We start from the raw sequence: 18621 nt of genomic DNA, 5'->3' as shown, positions 1-18621 counted from the left end.
TGCAGCCGCAGGACTGTTCATAAGGCCACCTCTGCACGCAGCTCCAACCACCCGTGGTTCCAGCAGCCAGAGTGAGGACACCAGGAAAGCAGCCCTGAGCCCTGCGCAGCCCAGACGTCGCCCCTTGCCATCACCCCGCGCACAGCGTGACGACCATCGACGTGGCATTTACATCCTGTTCACTAGGGGATGGCCGTGCGGAGGCAACCGAGGGTGAGGGAGCAGGGGTGTGGGTTCCGGGCAGACGCTGCTCGCTGGCAGGTACGGGGCACCGGGTCAGCAGCCCTGGACTGTGGTGTCACTGGGCGTCCACGGCTGCCCAGGGAGACTTACGGGGAGCAAACCCAAGAGCTGGCCGACACTGCACTGCTACCAAACCCAGCCACGGTCCGACACTGCAGTCACGCTGCTGTGTCCCTTCTCTAGGCCACTTGTGACAACAAGCACACACAGTCGGCCAGGGGCACTGCTGCGTAGGTTCAAATGTACCTCCAGGAAGCTCGCTCAGCTCGGAGTCTACCACCTGCCTCCTCTACCCCGCGCCCTGTCCCTGCACATGTGGTCCCTGGGCCAGTGGTCAGTGCCCGTGACATGCTGTGTCCAGAGCAGAGCCCCGGGGCCGCACCAGCGAGCCACAGAATGGGAGACGGGGTCGGTCCAGTGATGGGTGCCACCAGCCCTCCAGGGGAGGGCCCCCCTGGCCCCCATCTGACTCACGTCCTCACGTGATGGGAAAGCATGCTTCATAACTAAGGAATCTTAATAAGCCCCACGATTCCCAAAGGTCACCCCAGCAAATGGTCCCAATCAGTGGGAGCCCTCAGCCAACCAAGGTGCAGGAAACCACGTGGCACCCCATCACTGAGAGGGGAGCGCCGTGAAAATCAACACACCGCCTTCTCAAACAAGGCCCGGGTGCCCCGGCTCTTCTGAAAGGACACCCCAATAAGCTGGTTTCTCCGAGAAATATGTATCTTACAACAAAAGCCTCGGCACCTTAGTGGACACGGCCGGCGTGTTTAAAGAACTGATTATCGGGTGCATCTGTCTTAAGTGGAAATCAACCAAACAAAAGAAAACACCCCCGTTTTTCCAGAGCCTGGATCATCATGTAGGAGACCCCGACTCCTGGCCTTGCTGGGAGGCTAGGCGGAAGCCTCAGGGCTTGCTCTATTTGTACGGTCACGCACGGGCCCCGTTTTTCTCCAGCAAAAGCATTTCCAGCTTTATGACAGCTATTATTGGAAAATAAGAGTCCATTTCCCCAAACCGGCCATTTGGTCAGCAGCAAAGCCTTTTAACCCCAAGCCTGGGCTTCCACGCACGGCCAGCCCCTCTGAAGGGGGAGGTCTTCCTCAGGGGGAGCCCCGGCAGCGCACTCTCCGCATGCTCCTCGGCAGCCTGCTCCATAAGGCCTGGCTCTCCTCCTCCCGGAGGAGGCGCAGCAGGGCGGGGGCTGGGAGGGGGCACAGGCAGGCGGCCACCCAGCAGCAGCAGCAGCAGCAGCACGGTGGTGGGCTCGGCCAGCCCGCTGTCACCCCCCAGAGACTGGAAGTGCCTATCTGAGCTCCCTGCCTGAAGCACGAGGCACAGGTGCACAGAGGCGTCCTGGGGAGGCACCACCCCGCCTGGAGGAGAGCAGGAGGAGGAGAGGGAAGGAGATGCCAGGTGCTGCAGTGGGCTGGCCCAGGAGGGACTAGGGTCCTGACCCAGTCCCGCATGAGCAGTGTCCTGCACCTGAGGTGAGCAGGGAGCAGGGAGCAGGACAGCGAGCGGGGTCTGCGCGGAGAGCACACCGGGCAGGAGAGCAGGCCCCAGGGCAGAGGCCCAGCGTGGGGAGGCCTGCGCGCCCCGGCTGAGGGGCTGCCCGGCCCTGCAGGTGGCCGAGGCCAAGCAGGCCGTGACAGGCTGGCTGGGGAGCGTGGAGACGGCAGGGAAGACGGGCCGTGGGGATCCCTCCAGAGCACAGAGGAGGGAGGCCAGTATGAGCTGCAGGCAGAGAAGCAGGTCCCGGGCAGAGGGCGGGGGGACACGGAGATAGTGTGGTCCGAGACACAAACACAGGGCTCGCTCCTCTCCTGAAGCTGGCTCTGCAGACCTGCATCCACGTGCCCCTCGATCGACATCCACAAACTGGGACAAGAGCCCCGTGAGCCCCGGGTCCTCATTGCTCGCTCGCTCTCTCTCTGAAACGGCACCCAGTGAATGTAAACTAAGAAAACCCAATTCCCACTAGAGTCCCGTTCACTGCGAGGCTCCAGGGACCCAGCAGACAGGTCCTCCTGGACCAATATCTCCAAGTTGGAGACGGCTCCACAGGTCCCAGGTGAGCCAGGTGGGAAGCCAGGTGGGAAGCCAGGTGCCCGTCTGGGGAACAGGAGCAGGCGCTGGCCCAGGAGGCGATGGGTCCGTCACACAGGCCCCGGCCGAGCGCCAGGCTGTGCCAAGACTGAGACGAACAGGGCTCCGAGGCCAAGGCGAGATCCATCCACACAAAGAAAGGACGACACCGTCTAGGTTTCCTCAAGCACCAAGGGACAAAGGAACACCTGCGAGGCGAGAGGTTCCCCACAGAGGGGTGGACAGAAAGGCTACGTGTCCTCAGCTGAGCGTCGCCTGACGCGGCCCCTTCGGCCAAGCTCAGGGACAATGTCCATACAAGGCCCTGCCCTGCCACAGCTCGACAGCGGGGATCAGGAGCGTGGCCATCCTGGCCACACGTCCCTGCTGCACTCTGCTCAGGGAGAGGGACCCCAGTCCTGGGCCACAGCCGTCTGACCCTCCCTGGTGAGGGAGCAGGCTCAGGGAGCCCAGGCCTGACACTAACCGTGGACCCGCAGGAAACCGAGCGCCCTGACCCCTGCCTGGAAGGAGCCGCTGGGCCGGGCGGGAGAGAGGACGGGGTCATCACTGGCCGTCAGCCACGCTGCTAGACTGAAACCCAACAGACACGTCACCAGGGACGGCCAAGGAGCGGCCCTTCGCCAAGGAGCGGCGGCTCTGCTCAGCGCCTGGCGCAGCGCACTGCCACCCCAGGACACGGGCAGGGCTCTGGGGCCAGGAGCCTTCCCACAGCCCGTGGTTAAGGTAGACGCCGTTAATGTGCGAACTGGCGTAGCGAGGTGGCTGGGTCACTCCTACGGGGACACGTCTGCAGGGGGAAGTGGACGCGACTCTCAGGATCAGGAACCCAGTGGAAACCAGAGCTGTGGGAGTCCAAGGGAAGATGCAGGGGCCACGGTGACACAGGCAGGCTCTGGGGCTGGAGGGGCAGGACCAGCCCCTCCCAGGTGCCTCCGGTGGTGAAGGCCCGAGGCTCCTGTACCCACCCATAACCCCCGACTCGGCCTCCCGCAGTGTGAGGTAGCAACACACTGTGGCTCCAAGCCACCAGGGTGGGACGAGCTCTGACAGCAGTCGTAATAAGCACACAGCCCAGTGGAGAGCGGCTCCTGCCCTGTTAGACACTGAGGCGCTCACCAGGAGGCCGGCCTCACTCCAGGTCCAGCGGAGGCTGTCCCCGTGAGGGCCTGAACGGGGAGGTCTGTGTGGGCTGAGCCTCGGCGTCTCCATCCCTGAGCGACCGGCCCCGCTGCTGTGGACCTGGGGGCACAGCCACCATGGGGGGGTGGCTGCCAAGGAGGCCTGTTCCCCCGCCCCCCGCCTGGAAATCGAGAGGACACAAGACGACTGGGGGCCCCAGCACCCGGAGGACAAGCCTCCACTGACCAAAACCTCCCACAGGGCCCCTCCTGAAGGTTCCCCAGCTGCTGACAGTGCCAGCTGGGCACCGAGACTCCCACCCAGGTCACTGGGGTGCTCCGCAGATCCAAGGACAAACCTCAGCAGGAGGCCACGGCAGCAGCTGCATGTGGAACAGAAAGCGGGAAATGACCGACTCACACTGCGGAGCCTCCACCCAATGGGGTGGTACTCCGCAACCAAAAAGGATGCACACGACTCATGGGGGTCCCCAAACACACACGCAATGGAAATGGAGGACACGCTGCTGTAACAAAATCCCTGAGGCGGGGCGAGGTCTGGAACCAGAGGGTCACTGAGCTCCCATTCTGGAGGTTCAAGAGCGCGGTGCCCACACCAGCTCAGCCCAGGCGGACCCGTGGCATGACTCCCCAAAGGTGGGGAGTGCCGACAGGGATTCTGGAGGACCAGCTTGCTCACACACCCAAGCTCACGAGGAGCTTCCGAGCCACTGAGACGCAGGACAAGAAGGACACACTCCCAGTGACCGACTTCCCTCGCAGGAGGCTCCATCTTAAAGGTCCGCCCACTGGGACGTCCCCAGGCTCCAACCAGAGCAGGCGCCACCAAGTGAGCCGGGTCACACAATCCCTCCGGGAACTCTGTGGAGCCTGGGATTTCTGGGGTCTCGTCCCCATTCCTGTCCTTCCCAAGGCACAGGGGAGCAGAGCCGTGGCGCGGCCCCAGGCACCCAGCTCCCGCCCACACGGCCGGCTAACAGCAGGCTCTGCTCCGCTCGCTGGGTGACAGTGCCGCCTAATTATGGGGCAGGGGGAGTGAGGAGGAGGGCCAGCAAGGGGCCGGCTCGGGGTGCAGACGCGCACAGGAGCACAGGAGGGAGGCTGCTCCAGGAAGACGCCACAGGTAGGCGGCCCGCGGGGAGGCAGGCGCGGCGAGGGTCCCGGGGATGCTCAGAGGCGTGCTGGTGGGCCTCCGGTGGGCTGCACAGCGGGACCCAGAGATGGCCAGGCGCCGAGTCAGGATGCAAGGCCACCGTTGCTCCCTGCTCATCTCAGTGCACCGCAGGGCAAAGAACGGCTGCTCAGGCCACCTCTCCTGGACACAGCTGACCATGTGTCCTCCTGTCCCTCTCTGGGTCCAAGGACTTCTCCAGCAGACTCAGAAAGTGCAGGTTCTGAGACAAGAAAGCCTTGGTTTCCCTTAGGGAGACAGCAGGTGCTCCCTAAACGCACAGAGTGTACCCTCTTTATGAACTCCATTGGCAAGGGGCCCCCTGCTGTGACCTCTCTGCAGGGTAGACCCCTCTGTGGCTGTGTTCAGGGGCAGGATATTCAAAAAGACCCTGAGCCGGCTACAGCGGAGCACACTGATCCCAGAGGCTTGGGAGGCTGAGGCAGGAGGATCGCGAGTTCAAAGCCAGCCTCAGCAACAGTGAGGCGCTAAGCAACTCAGCGAGACCCCGTCTCTAAATATAAAAAGCTGGGAAGAGACGGGGCTGTGGCTCAGTGGTACAGCACTTGCCTACATCTGAGAGGGTCCGAGTTCAATTCTCAGCACCACATAGAAGTAAACGAATTAAAGAGGTCCATTGACAACTAAATATACATACTTTAAAAAGAGGGGCTGGGAATGTGACCCAGTGGTCAAGCACCTCCGGGCTCAGTCTCCAATACCCCACCAAAAAAGCCCACGTATCCAGGGCATGCTCGGGCACAGTCTCTTGACCACTTACACTCCCCATTCTCTGGGAGAAGACTTGCCTCCCAGGCCAGACTCACCGGGGACTACGATAGTTGAGGGTTTGAACCTGTTCCCCTTCAACGCCGCTTCCAGTATCCGAATAGAGTTTGGCAAAAAAGAAAGAAAGGTGCCAACTTGAAAGTGGGCTTTCAGATCCATGGCTGATTTGGGGCGCAGTGGTAGAGCCCACCATGGCTGGTATGCCCAAGGCCCGAGTAGTATTACCAGGACAAAAGACAGACAAACAAAAACTGCAAAAAAAAATTCTTTTTTAAACCACATTTTACTTCACTATTTTGGAAATCATCATCTAACCGGGTGTAAAGACACTTAAAATGCTCACCCTTTCATACATGAACTTTTGAGAGGTTCGTTATCAGAAACCCTCCAAAGGTGTTTTTGTCTAAACTGGCCAATCTGCTTAAACTGAGACAAGAACAGCGACACTCCTACACACAAACATGCGTACAGAGACATTAGTGCATTTTTAATAATCAGGGGTCAACGTAATCATTTTCTTTGTAAATCTTTTTCCTTTCTGTAGTACTGGGGATTGCACACAGCCATGCTGTACCACGGAGCTACCTCCCCAGCCCTTTTATTTTGAGACAGGGTCTCTAAGTTGCTGGGGCTGGTCTTGAACTTGTGACCCCTCCCGACTCAGCCCCCCCCCCCCAGTAGCTGGGATTTCAAGTGTGTGCCTCTGTGCCCAGTTATGTCTTGTTATTCTTCGTAGCTGATTTAAAATAAAACGACAAGAATTACGGGTTATAAATCGCTCCTGATGGGCACCCAAAGTGTTAAGGTATAATTTGCCTGTCACCAGCACAAAGGGGATCTGAGGACGCAGCTACCTGGGAGAGAAGGGTTTGTGTCCCACTTAAAGTCATCTGTGATTAACACAGACTAGGTGGCCGACAATCAGACGTTCAGCGTAATCTGCAGAACCAGCTAGGGAGGTAGCTGAACTTACTCCCAGGCACATCTGGAAAATTCTCCAGGAGTGGCCATAACAGAGCCTCAAACACAGGAGAACTGAGGTCCACAAAGAATGTTCCCAGTCGCCGAGGGAACACAACTAGAAATGAGGGGCAGGAGGCTATTGGGGAACCTGTGAACATGTGCAGACTGGACTGCACAGGGCCCTCCTGAACACTCCCGGCTCTGACCTCACAGGAGAAATCAGAAGGTGCCCCGAGGACATGTCACAACTGAGGGGATCAGGGAGAGCAACCGTGGAGAGGAGTCTGCGCCAGACGCTGCATTAACCTACCACGGCCAGGAGCTCAGAGGTGGGAGCTGCGAGCCCAGAAACCTGGTGGCCTCTGAGGGCCAGGCCAGGATTGTCCCCAGAGCCTCCTCCAGGGCAGGCGGTGTCACCTGCGCCCGAGTGGGCACCTGGAGGCTGCCATGGGACCTCCAGAGCCTGCCACCTCAGGTCCCCCTGCAAGGCCACCTGTCAGAGAGTGACAGAAACAAATGAGCGTCAGGGACCTTCATTTCCCCCAAGTCAGGCCTCTGCACGACGACCCTCAGACCATCACAGTCACAGTCCCACAACAGGGTCTTCCTAGTGCTTCCTCACAACAAAGGACCACGGGGGCTACAGACTCGTGTGGCCGCGTCCTGGGGGAGCCCAGTCCGAGAACCCTGTGCCGGCCTCGGTCAGTGCTGCGGGACAACTGTGCACGCGCCATCTTGCCCATTCCTGCCGCCACCAGGTGGGTGGGTGGCCTCGGGGTGCGTCATTGAGCCAACCTGCACGACTTGAATTTTCAGTCACTGCAGATGAGCATAGGGTCCCAGGCTCCAGGGGGACGTCCCTTTGCCCAAACGCTCTGCTTCCGAGCCAGAGTCCGGGCAGGCCCTGGGTGGGCTCCTGCTGAACCCAGGTGCCTCGGGCCTCTGAAGGCAGGGAACCACGGGCTGACCCCACGGTAAAGCGTGGACTTCAAAGGCCACTCCATCCTGCCATCCTTCCTAAGGGCCCCTGTCAGGGCCACCTCTTGCCATCTTCCACTTCTGTCCTCCACCCTCTGCTGTGCTCCTGTGAGAGGCTTCACCAGGAACGTCAACACCACGGGGAGGTGACCAGCCCACACAGAAGGCCTCCCGCCAGGCCGGTCCTCACGGAACCTGGGAGACCTGCCCAGGGCAGACGGCGACCCACAGGTGAAGGGCCGGGGGTCTGGTCAGGGTCGGCTCCTGGCGATCACGTGTTCTGCTCACGGATGTTTTGTGTCTGAGTCGGCGGGGAGGGTGGAACGTCAGGGGACTCTGTCGAGGCGACGGGGTTAAGGCTGGAGGAACCCCGGGAACCCAGAAGCCAGGGCAAGAACGGATCCGCCCTCGGCCTCACCGCCCGCTCCCTAGAGAGGCGAGCCACACCTCGGCCTGGTGCTGCCCAGAATGTGCCGTCCTTCCCAGAACGCGACTCCTGAAGTCCTGGGTGCGCGACCCACTGCAGTGCAGGGAGACAGACAGAAGGATGGAAAGCCATCTCGGGCTGGGCTGAGGCCACAGAATCTAGTCTCCCCCGTCCTGCAAGCTAAACCCGAGGTCCAGGCTGGGCAGGGCTGGCTCCTCCCAAGGCCTCTCTCCTGGGCTTGCAGACCCCGTCTTCTCCTGGTGTCCTCCCGGGGCCGTGCCTCTGTGTCCTCATCTCCTCCTCTACAAGCACCTGCTGGGTCAGGGCCCCCTGGGACCTCACTGCGCCCCCATCCCCTCTGCAAAGACTCGTCGCCACATACAGAGAATTCTGAAGTACTAGAGGCTTAGACTTCAAGATATGAATCTGGGTGGTGCCGCTGGACGCGGGGGTGTGGCCTGGGGCAACAGGGACCCTGTTGTCTCGAGGTGAATGGTTTGATGCACCACACATTCCCCGGCGATGCCCCATGTGCTACCACAGGCCCAGGCAGCAGCGTCCACCTCCCAAACTGAGCCAAGATGAAGCCCTCTCCCTTTTCTTCTGCCCCCTGGACGGAACCCAGAGGGGCTCTGAGCCACCTCCCTGGCCCTTTTCACTGTTATGCATTTTGAGACAGGTCTCCTACCTGCCGTGGCCAGCTCACACCCGCACCCTGCCAGCTGGCAGTACAGGCAGGTGCTGCTACGTGTCACCTCTTCACAGGCCGACTGTCGCAGGCGTTTTGCCAGTGACAGAACGTTGAGCACCACGTTGCTCCGCTAGGAAACAAGCTGTGTGTGTTTATAAATGTGGCGACCTAGTGCCGAGGGTCAGGATTATAACACATGGGCCGACAAGTCGAACACGTTAAGACCTCTCCGCGGCGAAACGTACTCGATTGACAAAGATCACAAGTAGAAATGGAAAGTCTGAGGAAGGGGAAAGGGTCCTAGTGGCCGACTTGGGTGCTGATTCATTTCCAAAGTTCAAGTGCAGGGGACCAAACTGAGGACACAGGACGTCCCAGCAGGGACCACTACCCGCCCATAACTCCTCACCCTCGATGTGGGGGCTTTATAAAGGGACAGAGTGAGAGACGGCTGCGTCCCAAGGGCCCACTGGGACAGAAGCCATGCGAGTGCAGGGCTGCTATGCTCCTGCCCTTCAGAGCTGGCACCCGGAGGGAGGCTCCCACGAGACCTGAAAGGTGGCCGCCCAGAGACAGCCAGGCAGAGGCAGGGGGTTCTCTGAACAGGGTGGGGTGGGGGGGCATTGACCTCTGTGTGCGGCCTCTCTGCCGGCCAGAGGCATTTAGCCGTCCCAGCACTTGACCAAAGAGTTGTTTGGGGCCCTCCGTTTACGCTCTGGTAGGGGTGCTGGGGAGCAACTTCAGGCAGGCCGGAGAGGGTCACCACATGCAGCACGCAGACCCCACATCCCTGTCCATGTTCACGTGGCCATGCCCACGAGTGCACCCCCAGGACTACGGGGTGGTCGCAGCCACTCGTTAAGTGATGGGACCCAAGTGCCAGTGCCCGTGAGCCCCGACGGGGTTACAAGTCACACGAGTTACAACCCAGACCTCCCGGGGGAGAGGGACAGAGGGCCCTGGCCTCGGGCAGTTCTGCCAGCCGTGGCTGGGGCATAATTAGAGAGCGGACATGGGAAGCAGGTGCCAGAATATAATTAGCGACGCCCCAGCACGTCACTAACCACTGTTAATGACATCCCAAGATCACAGGCCACTCAGGGCCGCCTTCCCTCTTCCTGGTTTGTGTTCTCGCATGGCCTGCGCTGTGTGGAGAGGAAGTGGGAAGGAAGAGGGTCCCATGTGAGTCCACTCAGGCGACACACAGCGTCTGTGCCCTGGAGCTTCCGTCAGTAAGGACACCCCCACACCATGTTCTCCAAGAGCCTTCAGAACACTCTAGACCAAAGCCCTGCAGAGACCCGGGGTCGATGGGAGCTCTGCTCGGGGTCCCGGCAGAGGCAAGCACCGCTCCGTGCCTTGAGACTAGTGCCAACATGCTGCCCGCCCACCCGTGTTCCCGAAGAACTGCAGGCAGAGACGGGACCTCAGCACCGCCCTCTGGGCGCACCGCAGCCGCTGGACCTGTCCTCGGAGCGCACCCTGCTCCCCACTCACTCGGCACCTGCTCTTACAGCACCCTGTGCGGCTGGGCGCGGCGGCCCTGCGGAAGGGAAAAGGAGCGTCCGAACCTGGGCCAGCCCTGGAAACCTCATCCTCTCGGGAGGGGCCTCGTGACCCTGGGTGTGACCGGCATCAGCTGGAAGTGGAGCCAACCCAGCATGCTCTGTCCAGCAGAGCCCCCGGGGTGGCCGCCATCCAGGCTCCCCGCACTCCATCGGGCGCGCAGCACCGCCTCCCCCCGTGTCTGGAGAGGGCCGTGTGTCTGGAGACCAAGCCAGGGCCGCACCAGCACAAGAGCACAAGGACGGGGGTGGAAGCCCAGGCCACTGTGAAGTCCCTCAGGGCCAGTGACCTAGAGGGGCCTCCCACGGCAGGGTGGGCACAGGGGGGAGGGCCAGCGGCCCTGCATCAGGGCAGCGCACCTTCCTCCTGGCTCTGCAGGCCTGTCCTCCACGTCCATGGTGGGGGGGGGGGCGAGAGGGAGGGGGAGGGAGGGGCGGGTGACTGACAGGAGGGGCAGCTGCAGTCAGGGGAGGAAGTGACAGGAAGCGGAGCAGGAGAACAGCAGCCACCACCCACCACTGAGGGCCCTGTCACACAGCCAACCTGCTGGACCCTTCCCGGCAGCACCCGGCCATCTGGGGACCAGGAAGGTGCCCTGGAGCTGGGGGGCCTCGGGGGCTGCTGCAGGGCCAGCCGCCAGCCCCACGTCCCTGTACCAGCTCTCCTTGGGAGGCCAGACCTGGGGTTTGTCCTTCAAAGTGAAGCTCGTGAGGTCTCCACCCCGGTGCTGACCTAAGACACACTGGACCTTGGGTCGCGGGAACTCAACCTGCCCGGAGCCCAGGCCTCCCTCTCCTGTGGCCACTTCCGGCCTCCCTTGCCGTGCTCCGGCTGCGCTCTCCCCCAGGCCGTCGGGAATCCTCGCCATGTGCTGAGGACCGTCCCCGTCCCTCTACACCTAAGGTCAGCGCAGCAGCCCCATGAGCAGGCCTTCCCTGTCCCGCCCATTCCAACCTACAGGCCCTCCACGTGGGCCAAGACTGGTCCCCAAGACAGCTGTCCACCCCCAGTCCCCAGGACCTGACTGGAAACAGGGTGTCCGCAGACTGATCAGGACCCCACCAGGGGGCCTCTGCATTCCCCGAGTGAGGCCCGAGTCCAGCGTCGGCTGTCCTTAGGAGGGAGGAGACGAGACCTCGTGAAGCAGGCGGCAGAGGAGGGGTCGCTGCAGGGGACTCGCCTGCTGGCTCCCTGGTTTGGGGGGCCTGGCCTGCAGACTGTCAGAGAACAGCATCTGCAGCTGTGAGCCCCCGGGTGTGTGGCCCAGCGTCACGGCAGCCCCAGGAAACTCCTGCAGACCTCCGTCACCTGAACAGGGAGGCGGCCACCAGCCAGCCTCCCGTGCCCAAGCACCAACCGCCACCACTGTCCACTGTGGGAAAACCCTTCCACTCAGCCCCGGCTCACAAGGCCGCAGGAGGCCCCAAGACAGGACCCAGAGTCCGCACCTGTCCCTGCTGGCCTTCCAGCACCTCTGCTGTGCGTTGGCAGTGACCTCCCGCAGCACGCACCCCGCCGCCTGCGCCCACCTAGGCACAGCAGTGTCCCCGTCCCAGATCACCCTGGGCCCTTCCTCCTCCTCCGCACCCGACACCCCCAGCTCTGCCTGGAGCTCAGGATGCATCTCCTGGAGGCCACCCAAGGAAACCGGGTCACCTCTGCCAGACGACTAGTGGCGACCTCCCAGGATGGAAGGGGTCCACCTCCCTACAGGCTCCCTGCAGCGTGAGTGACGAGTCCCCACAAGGCAGGGACCTGGCCCACCGGGGGCTACAGAAGCTGCGGAGGCCCTGGCCCCCAGGTGCCTTCACAGCCCTGAGGCGGGGACGTGCCTGCCACCATGCTTCCCCAGTCCCCAGGACTCGGCCTGCCCTGAGCCCTGCACCCAGCACACAGCCACTGGCCTCTGGAGGCGGCACTCCGTTTGCCTGCCTGGGGACTGGCCGCCTGCACTGCTCAGAGGACCCAGGCAGGGGTGGCTCTCAACGCTCCCACCACAGGCCAGCACAGGTGGCCCAACAGGTGGTGGGGAGACACGGCACCGCCGCAGAGGGCAGAGGTTCCGGGCCGCAGCCGGACAGCTCGCCTGTCGGCATCAGACCACAGAGCAGAGCACGGCAAGGCCACGGGCAGAGACGCAGAGACGCAGGGCACGGCAAGGCCACGGGCAGAGACGCAGGGCACGCAGGGCGCGCAGGGCACGCAGGGCACGCACACCCGCAGACCACGCTCGGGCGGAACCATCAACCAGCAGCCCCCACCCGGGAAGCACCTGGGGCAGCTCAGGACCAGATTCCCTGGAGGGCGGCGGGGAGAAGAGGGCGCCCCGGGAATCCCACCCTCTACCTAACCCGCCCCCAGGACTCGCAGGGTCACCTGTGAACACCAGCACGCAGCCGCCACCCTGCCCCCTGCAGGAAACGCACACACAGAACCACGGGTGCAAAGCGGCCATCACCCCCCAGAGGGCCCTGAGAGCCCCAGACGTGACGGGCACCTGGAAGGACACCAGAGGGGTTGGAAACACTGAAACGGGCAGGTCCTGGGGTGACTGCGCTGCAGGGGCACAGAACGCGGATGGGAGACTGTGGGCCCCAGGGGGCTCTCCAGAGACGGAGAAGCTGCAGGGCTGGAGAGGCCACCGCGCAGCACAGCAGGCCAGGCCGAGAAGCCGTCCGAGAGGGGGAAGGAGCAGGAAGGGCCCACCCAGGGAGCCCGGCTGGGAGTGGAGGCGGGGAGGGAGATAAGCCAGTTTCAAAGACGCCCTGGCAGGGACGCCCACCTCGCTCGCGGCAGCCCAGCTGGGAGACACCTTGGTGGGCCAAACACGGGCCAGGTGCGTGCAGGCGTGGCTCAGCGCCAGAGCCAGGGTGACTCGAGGACGCTCCCCATCAGCGACTTCACAGGCAGCAGCCTGCACCCAGCGAGGAGGTCATTTTCTCCCTCTGGTAACACAGACTCATCCTGGGACCGAGGTCTCACATCTCTTTGCAAAATCACGTCACACAGGCGGTTGGGTCCTGCCTCGGACACTTAACATAGGCTTCCACCTGGTTCCTGTTATAAGCCCCCACCCCGGGGAGATGTCACCCATGGCCTGGGATGTGCCACGTGGAGACTGCACAAGGGCTCTGGGACGCTCAGCATGGGGGACTTCACCAAGTCAGCTCGGGGCCAGGCTTAGGAATGGGGCTGACATCTCCCAGGAGCTGTTGGGGACTTGGGCCGTGGGTGGCGCCTCTGTACATCACCAGATCATCAAATCACCAGCAGTGTCACCTTGGAACCCTGTGAGACGGTCAGCATGGGCACCGACAGCCATGAGGGCGGCTGAGAACAGGACGCACCGCATCCAGGCGGAGCACAGCGCCGAGGCTGCTCGGGACAGCCCAGGGAGGCACCCGGGACGGGTGCAGGAGCCGGGTTCACGGGTCCTTCACCCACTGCACTGGCTGCCCACCGGGTTTCTTGGTCGAGAGGACAAGTCTCAATTCCTAATGCCAACCTCAATGACAACCCCACATCCAAAACCTGGTCACCTCAACACAGGACCTTAAAGCTGATGTGCAGCCATCGAAACGCCCCCACACAACACAGGGTCAGGAAAGGGAGTCACTTACCTAGACGTCTACGTGACACATTCTATGCGGTGCTCAGGCAAAAAGTGCACGCACACGCGCGCGCACACACACACAACGTACAGCATCCCTTTGGTGAAACATGCAACGTGTAAGACAGACAAGAGCAAGAGCAACAGAGAGAATGACCCTCAGAGCTGCACCAAAATAGGAAAGTGTCTAATATGTAATGAAACCTATGATTATCTGTGGCCAAAACATAAGAGACACCTCTGCGTTAGCTCTGTCACCACAACAAGCACATGGGACAATCCCACCTACAGAGAGCAAAGTCTTACTTGGGCTCAGCTTTGGAGGTGCCAGCCCACGCTTGGTGGGTCTCTGATGGGGGGTGGGAGCAGGCCATGGCAGGGGACGGGGCAGAGCCGAGTGGTGCTCACCCCCCGGCAGGAGGGTGCAGGGGGCCAGCAGCTGGGTTCCCAACCCCCAAGGGCATGACCCCTGTAGCCCAAGACCTCCCACGGGCTCCACAGGCTGGGGACCAAGCCCGCAGCTCTGGGCCCAGCAACCTGTGCACCAAATGCTTCCTCAGTGGCCACGTGGAACTGATTTTTATTTTTATTTTTTTAAGGAAGGGCTAAAGTGTCAATGCTATTGAAACTGGGGCGAACCGAGCAAGGGGCCTAGCAGGAGCCCTCCAGGGTCTGGTGCCAGGGAAAGCTGGTCCCAGAGATGTCATGAGACATGGGCACCACTTGGGGAAGTCAAGTCTTTACTTTGCTGGGCGACAAGGTCCACCTTGGTTTGCGCAGCCCTGGGGCCAGGGAGGCCCTCAGCACAGCCCTGCAGCCCACCCAGAGGCCACTGGCCTGTGTCCTGCCAGGTCCCATGAGCAGGGCCACCTCCTGAAGACTACTGGGAAGCTGCCTCCCCTTGTTGAACTGCGACCTTTGGACGAAACACAGACCTTTAAGACCCTCCAAGAGCAAAGGCCACAGACGACCATCTGCAAACCCGGGGGCGGCGCCGTGGCAGGCAGCGAGCTGGGGGACAGGGAGCGGGCTCTCTGCAGACGGTCCCTGCACAGCAAGGATGGAGGGCCCTGCCACCACCTCTGTCCTCCAGGAGGCCGCAGGCTCTGGAGATGCCCTCTGAACTCCTTCCAGAAGGTGGACCTCCTAAAGGTGCACGAGTCCCAGGAGGAACCCACTCGCGAGTCCCTACCTGGCCTCTGTTGTTCCTGCTTCGTGCCTAAGCTGTTTGGCCTTTGTGAAAGAGTTCTCCAGGACAGGCAGGAGCGCGCAGGCCCAGGAAAGGCTCGTGTCCGCTCCGCCCCGGGCAGCGCCTTCCAACACGGGCGTCGTCTCCTCCACTCCAGGGAGAGCTTCTGAAGGGGAGGACACCCCACACAACGCCCAGCAGCGGAGCTGGCCGGAGCCATTTCTCAACCCGACCTGGGGGGTGCACGTCACAGCTGTGAACTCGTCACCACCTGGCCCTTTGCAGACCCCTGTGAGGGAAGTTAGGTCCCTTTAGACTTGGTCAGCTGTGGTCACTGTGACACTCACCTGAGAGAAGTGACTCCACTCACAGTTTGGAGGACCCATGGGCTGGCGGCGTCTGGGCTTGTGGTGCAGCAGCACGTGGCGTGGACCGAGGGTGCTCCCCTCAGGGCCAGGGAGCCAAGAGCAGGAAGAACCATGGTCCCACCGTCCCCGTGAAGGGCAAAGCGGGGACCTCCCAGAAAGTCCCACCTCTTCAGGCTCCACCGCCTCCGAGGTGCCAAGCTGGGGACCTTTAACACGGAGCCTTTGAGCAGTGCTACCCAGACCACGGTACTGCTGTGAACGAGGGGAGCCGTCTCCTGTCCCCCAACACTGGACACCCTAGACAACGCAGGCCGGCTGCCTCGCACACCGCCCTGCGGCGTGGACTCACCTGCCCTTTCCACCCGGGCCACTCACTCCTCTGTCCCTCTCAATTCAGGCCAGGTCTGTGGCAGCCCTCAGGAAACAGCGCCACGCCCTGCCCTCAGGGCCAACCCAGACCCGGGAGCCCCTCTGGCCCCAGAGCAGCCCGCTGCACAGCCTCCTGGCCACAGCCCCTCCTGCCTTCAACCCAGTGTTCTCAGCTTCCCCGGTGACGGCTGTGCCCAGCGCTTAAGGTGGGGACTTCAAACTGGGGACCACCCAGCTGCACCATTCCCGGTATTATGTTAGCACCTTTCTTAAGGGAGCCTCCCTCGGCCAACCATCGCGGCAAGCAAACCTCTTTTCCCCGACGTAGACTGTTAGTCTGTACGCACTTTATCACACAAACTCGTTCTAGTACGTTCTATGGAAGACAGAATCCATTCTGTCACTGTCACTCCTCTTGCACTCTGCCAGGGGGACTATGGATGTTCCCCAGGGTGAGCTGCGCTCATCTTGTGGCTGCTGGCCCTGGACTGGGCCCCGGCGCTTCTCTTCTGGGTCCTGTTTCCTTCCACGGGGCGACAGGTCTTCAAACCAAGTGCTCATCCCTCCTTAGTGCTGTGAGCGGGCCTCGGGGCCAAATGCGCACCTCAGGGGGAGCCACCAAGCCGGCCTTCCACAAGACACCAAGTACTGGCCCTGGGATTGCTTCTCGGAACCTACGCTTTCCAAGGAGAAGGCCAAGACCACAGGCGTCCAGGGTCTCATGGCAAAGGGTCCTACAGAGGCCTCGCTAGGTGACCCTCCCTCCCCAGCTCCCTCTGGGCTTCACAGAGTTTCCTGCTCAGCCCTTCCTCCTCGGGGGCTGCAGCGTCCCTTCCCTCTGCTCCCACACCCTCCTCGGCACAGCTCTGTGCCCACACAGCTCCAGACACTACTCTGTCCCGTCTCCCACAGCCACTGCCATGTGACCGAGGCTCTGGTCCTCATGGGGTCTGGGAACCCCAGCAGACTCACTCCGAGGCCCTCCAGCACCTGTCAATGCCTCCTGAACTGGCACGGGCGGCTGAGTCAGGCACAGGGCAGCGCGGTGGGCAAGTGTGGCAGAGCACCCAGGGAGCCGCTCAGAAGCCCAGCTCCTCGGGGAGGGCCATGCACCGGGCTCATCTGCCGGCGGGGCTCTGCCGGGGGCAGCGCAGACCAGGGCATTCCCACCTCGGCCCCGCCAGCTGGGCGGAGCCAGTCTGCAGGGCAGGTGGGCGCAGGGTTCTCATCAAGAACACCTCCTCCTGCCTGCGCAGGGGGGTGGGCGCCTGGAGGGAGGCCACTGCTCACGTTGGCCTCCAGGCCCCAGAGTAGTAGTTGAGGGCCACCACCTGCGCCAATCTGCTCTCACTGTATGGGCGCACCCGCAGCACTGGGGGGGGGGGGGGGGGTCACGCGAACCCGGCAGTGCTGGGGGGGGGGGTCACGCGAACCCGGCAGTGCTGGGGGGGGGGGGTCACGCGAACCCGGCAGTGCTGGGGGGGGGGGGGTCACGCGAACCCGGCAGTGCTGGGGGGGGGTCACGCGAACCCGGCAGTGCTGGGGGGGTCACTCGAACCCGGCAGTGCTGGGGGGGGGGGGTCACGTGAACCCGGCAGTGCTGGGGGGGGGGTCACGCGAACCCGGCAGTGCTGGGGGGGGGGTGTCACGTGAACCCGGCAGTGCTGGGGGGGTCACGCGAACCCGGCAGTGCTGGGGGGGGGGTCACGCGAACCCGGCAGTGCTGGGGGGGTCACGCGAACCCGGCAGTGCTGGGGGGGGGGGTCACGCGAACCCGGCAGTGCTGGGGGGGGGGGTCACGCGAACCCGGCAGTGCTGGGGGGGGGGTCACGCGAACCCGGCAGTGCTGGGGGGGGGGGTCACGCGAACCCGGCAGTGCTGGGGGGGGGGTCACGTGAACCCGGCAGTGCTGGGGGGGTCACTCGAACCCGGCAGTGCTGGGGGGGGGGTCACGCGAACCCGGCAGTGCTGGGGGGGGGGGGTCACGCGAACCCGGCAGTGCTGGGGGGGGGTCACGCGAACCCGGCAGTGCTGGGGGGGGGGGTCACGCGAACCCGGCAGTGCTGGGGGGGGGGTCACGCGAACCCGGCAGTGCTGGGGGGGGTCACGCGAACCCGGCAGTGCTGGGGGGGGTCACGCGAACCCGGCAGTGCTGGGGGGGGGTCACGCGAACCCGGCAGTGCTGGGGGGGGGGGTCACGCGAACCCGGCAGTGCTGGGGGGGGGGGTCACGCGAACCCGGCAGTGCTGGGGGGGGTCACGCGAACCCGGCAGTGCTGGGGGGGGGGGTCACGCGAACCCGGCAGTGCTGGGGGGGGGTCACGTGAACCCGGCAGTGCTGGGGGGGGGTCACGCGAACCCGGCAGTGCTGGGGGGGGGTCACGTGAACCCGGCAGTGCTGGGGGGGGTCACGCGAACCCGGCAGTGCTGGGGGGGGGGTCACGCGAACCCGGCAGTGCTGGGGGGGGGGTCACGCGAACCCGGCAGTGCTGGGGGGGGGTCACGCGAACCCGGCAGTGCTGGGGGGGGGGTCACGCGAACCCGGCAGTGCTGGGGGGGGGGGGGGGGTCACGCGAACCCGGCAGTGCTGGGGGGGGGGGGGGTCACGCGAACCCGGCAGTGCTGGGGGGGGGTCACGCGAACCCGGCAGTGCTGGGGGGGTCACTCGAACCCGGCAGTGCTGGGGGGGGGGGGTCACGTGAACCCGGCAGTGCTGGGGGGGGGGGGTCACGCGAACCCGGCAGTGCTGGGGGGGGGGTGTCACGTGAACCCGGCAGTGCTGGGGGGGTCACGCGAACCCGGCAGTGCTGGGGGGGGGGTCACGCGAACCCGGCAGTGCTGGGGGGGTCACGCGAACCCGGCAGTGCTGGGGGGGGGGTCACGCGAACCCGGCAGTGCTGGGGGGGGGTCACGCGAACCCGGCAGTGCTGGGGGGGGGTCACGCGAACCCGGCAGTGCTGGGGGGGGGGGGTCACGCGAACCCGGCAGTGCTGGGGGG

The 18621-nt window shown here is 63.5% G+C and overlaps 1 protein-coding gene across 2 annotated transcripts in view; it reads right to left on the bottom strand.

Moving 5' to 3' along the window:
- PUDP (pseudouridine 5'-phosphatase) overlaps window positions 1–18621 on the bottom strand; it is a 79149-nt gene that overhangs the window by 52133 nt on the left and 8395 nt on the right. Inside the window, exon 1 of one of the 2 annotated variants that reach the window (XM_081312138.1) lies at window positions 14891–15122. The exons of the other annotated variant lie outside the window; for it this stretch is intronic. Within the exon in view, the coding sequence (XP_081168264.1) occupies window positions 14891–15107 (217 nt within the window). The 5' untranslated portion in view covers window positions 15108–15122. Of the gene's footprint in view, window positions 1–14890; window positions 15123–18621 lie in introns of those variants that run through there. 2 annotated transcript variants of the gene reach the window in all.

The sequence above is a fragment of the Spermophilus citellus genome, assembly GCF_964194105.1.
Source record: "Spermophilus citellus genome assembly, contig: SCAFFOLD_438, whole genome shotgun sequence".
In the NCBI taxonomy this organism is placed as follows: Eukaryota; Metazoa; Chordata; class Mammalia; order Rodentia; family Sciuridae; genus Spermophilus; species Spermophilus citellus.
Note: the sequence above shows the minus strand (reverse complement) of the source record. Positions and strands in the feature narration are given on the sequence as shown.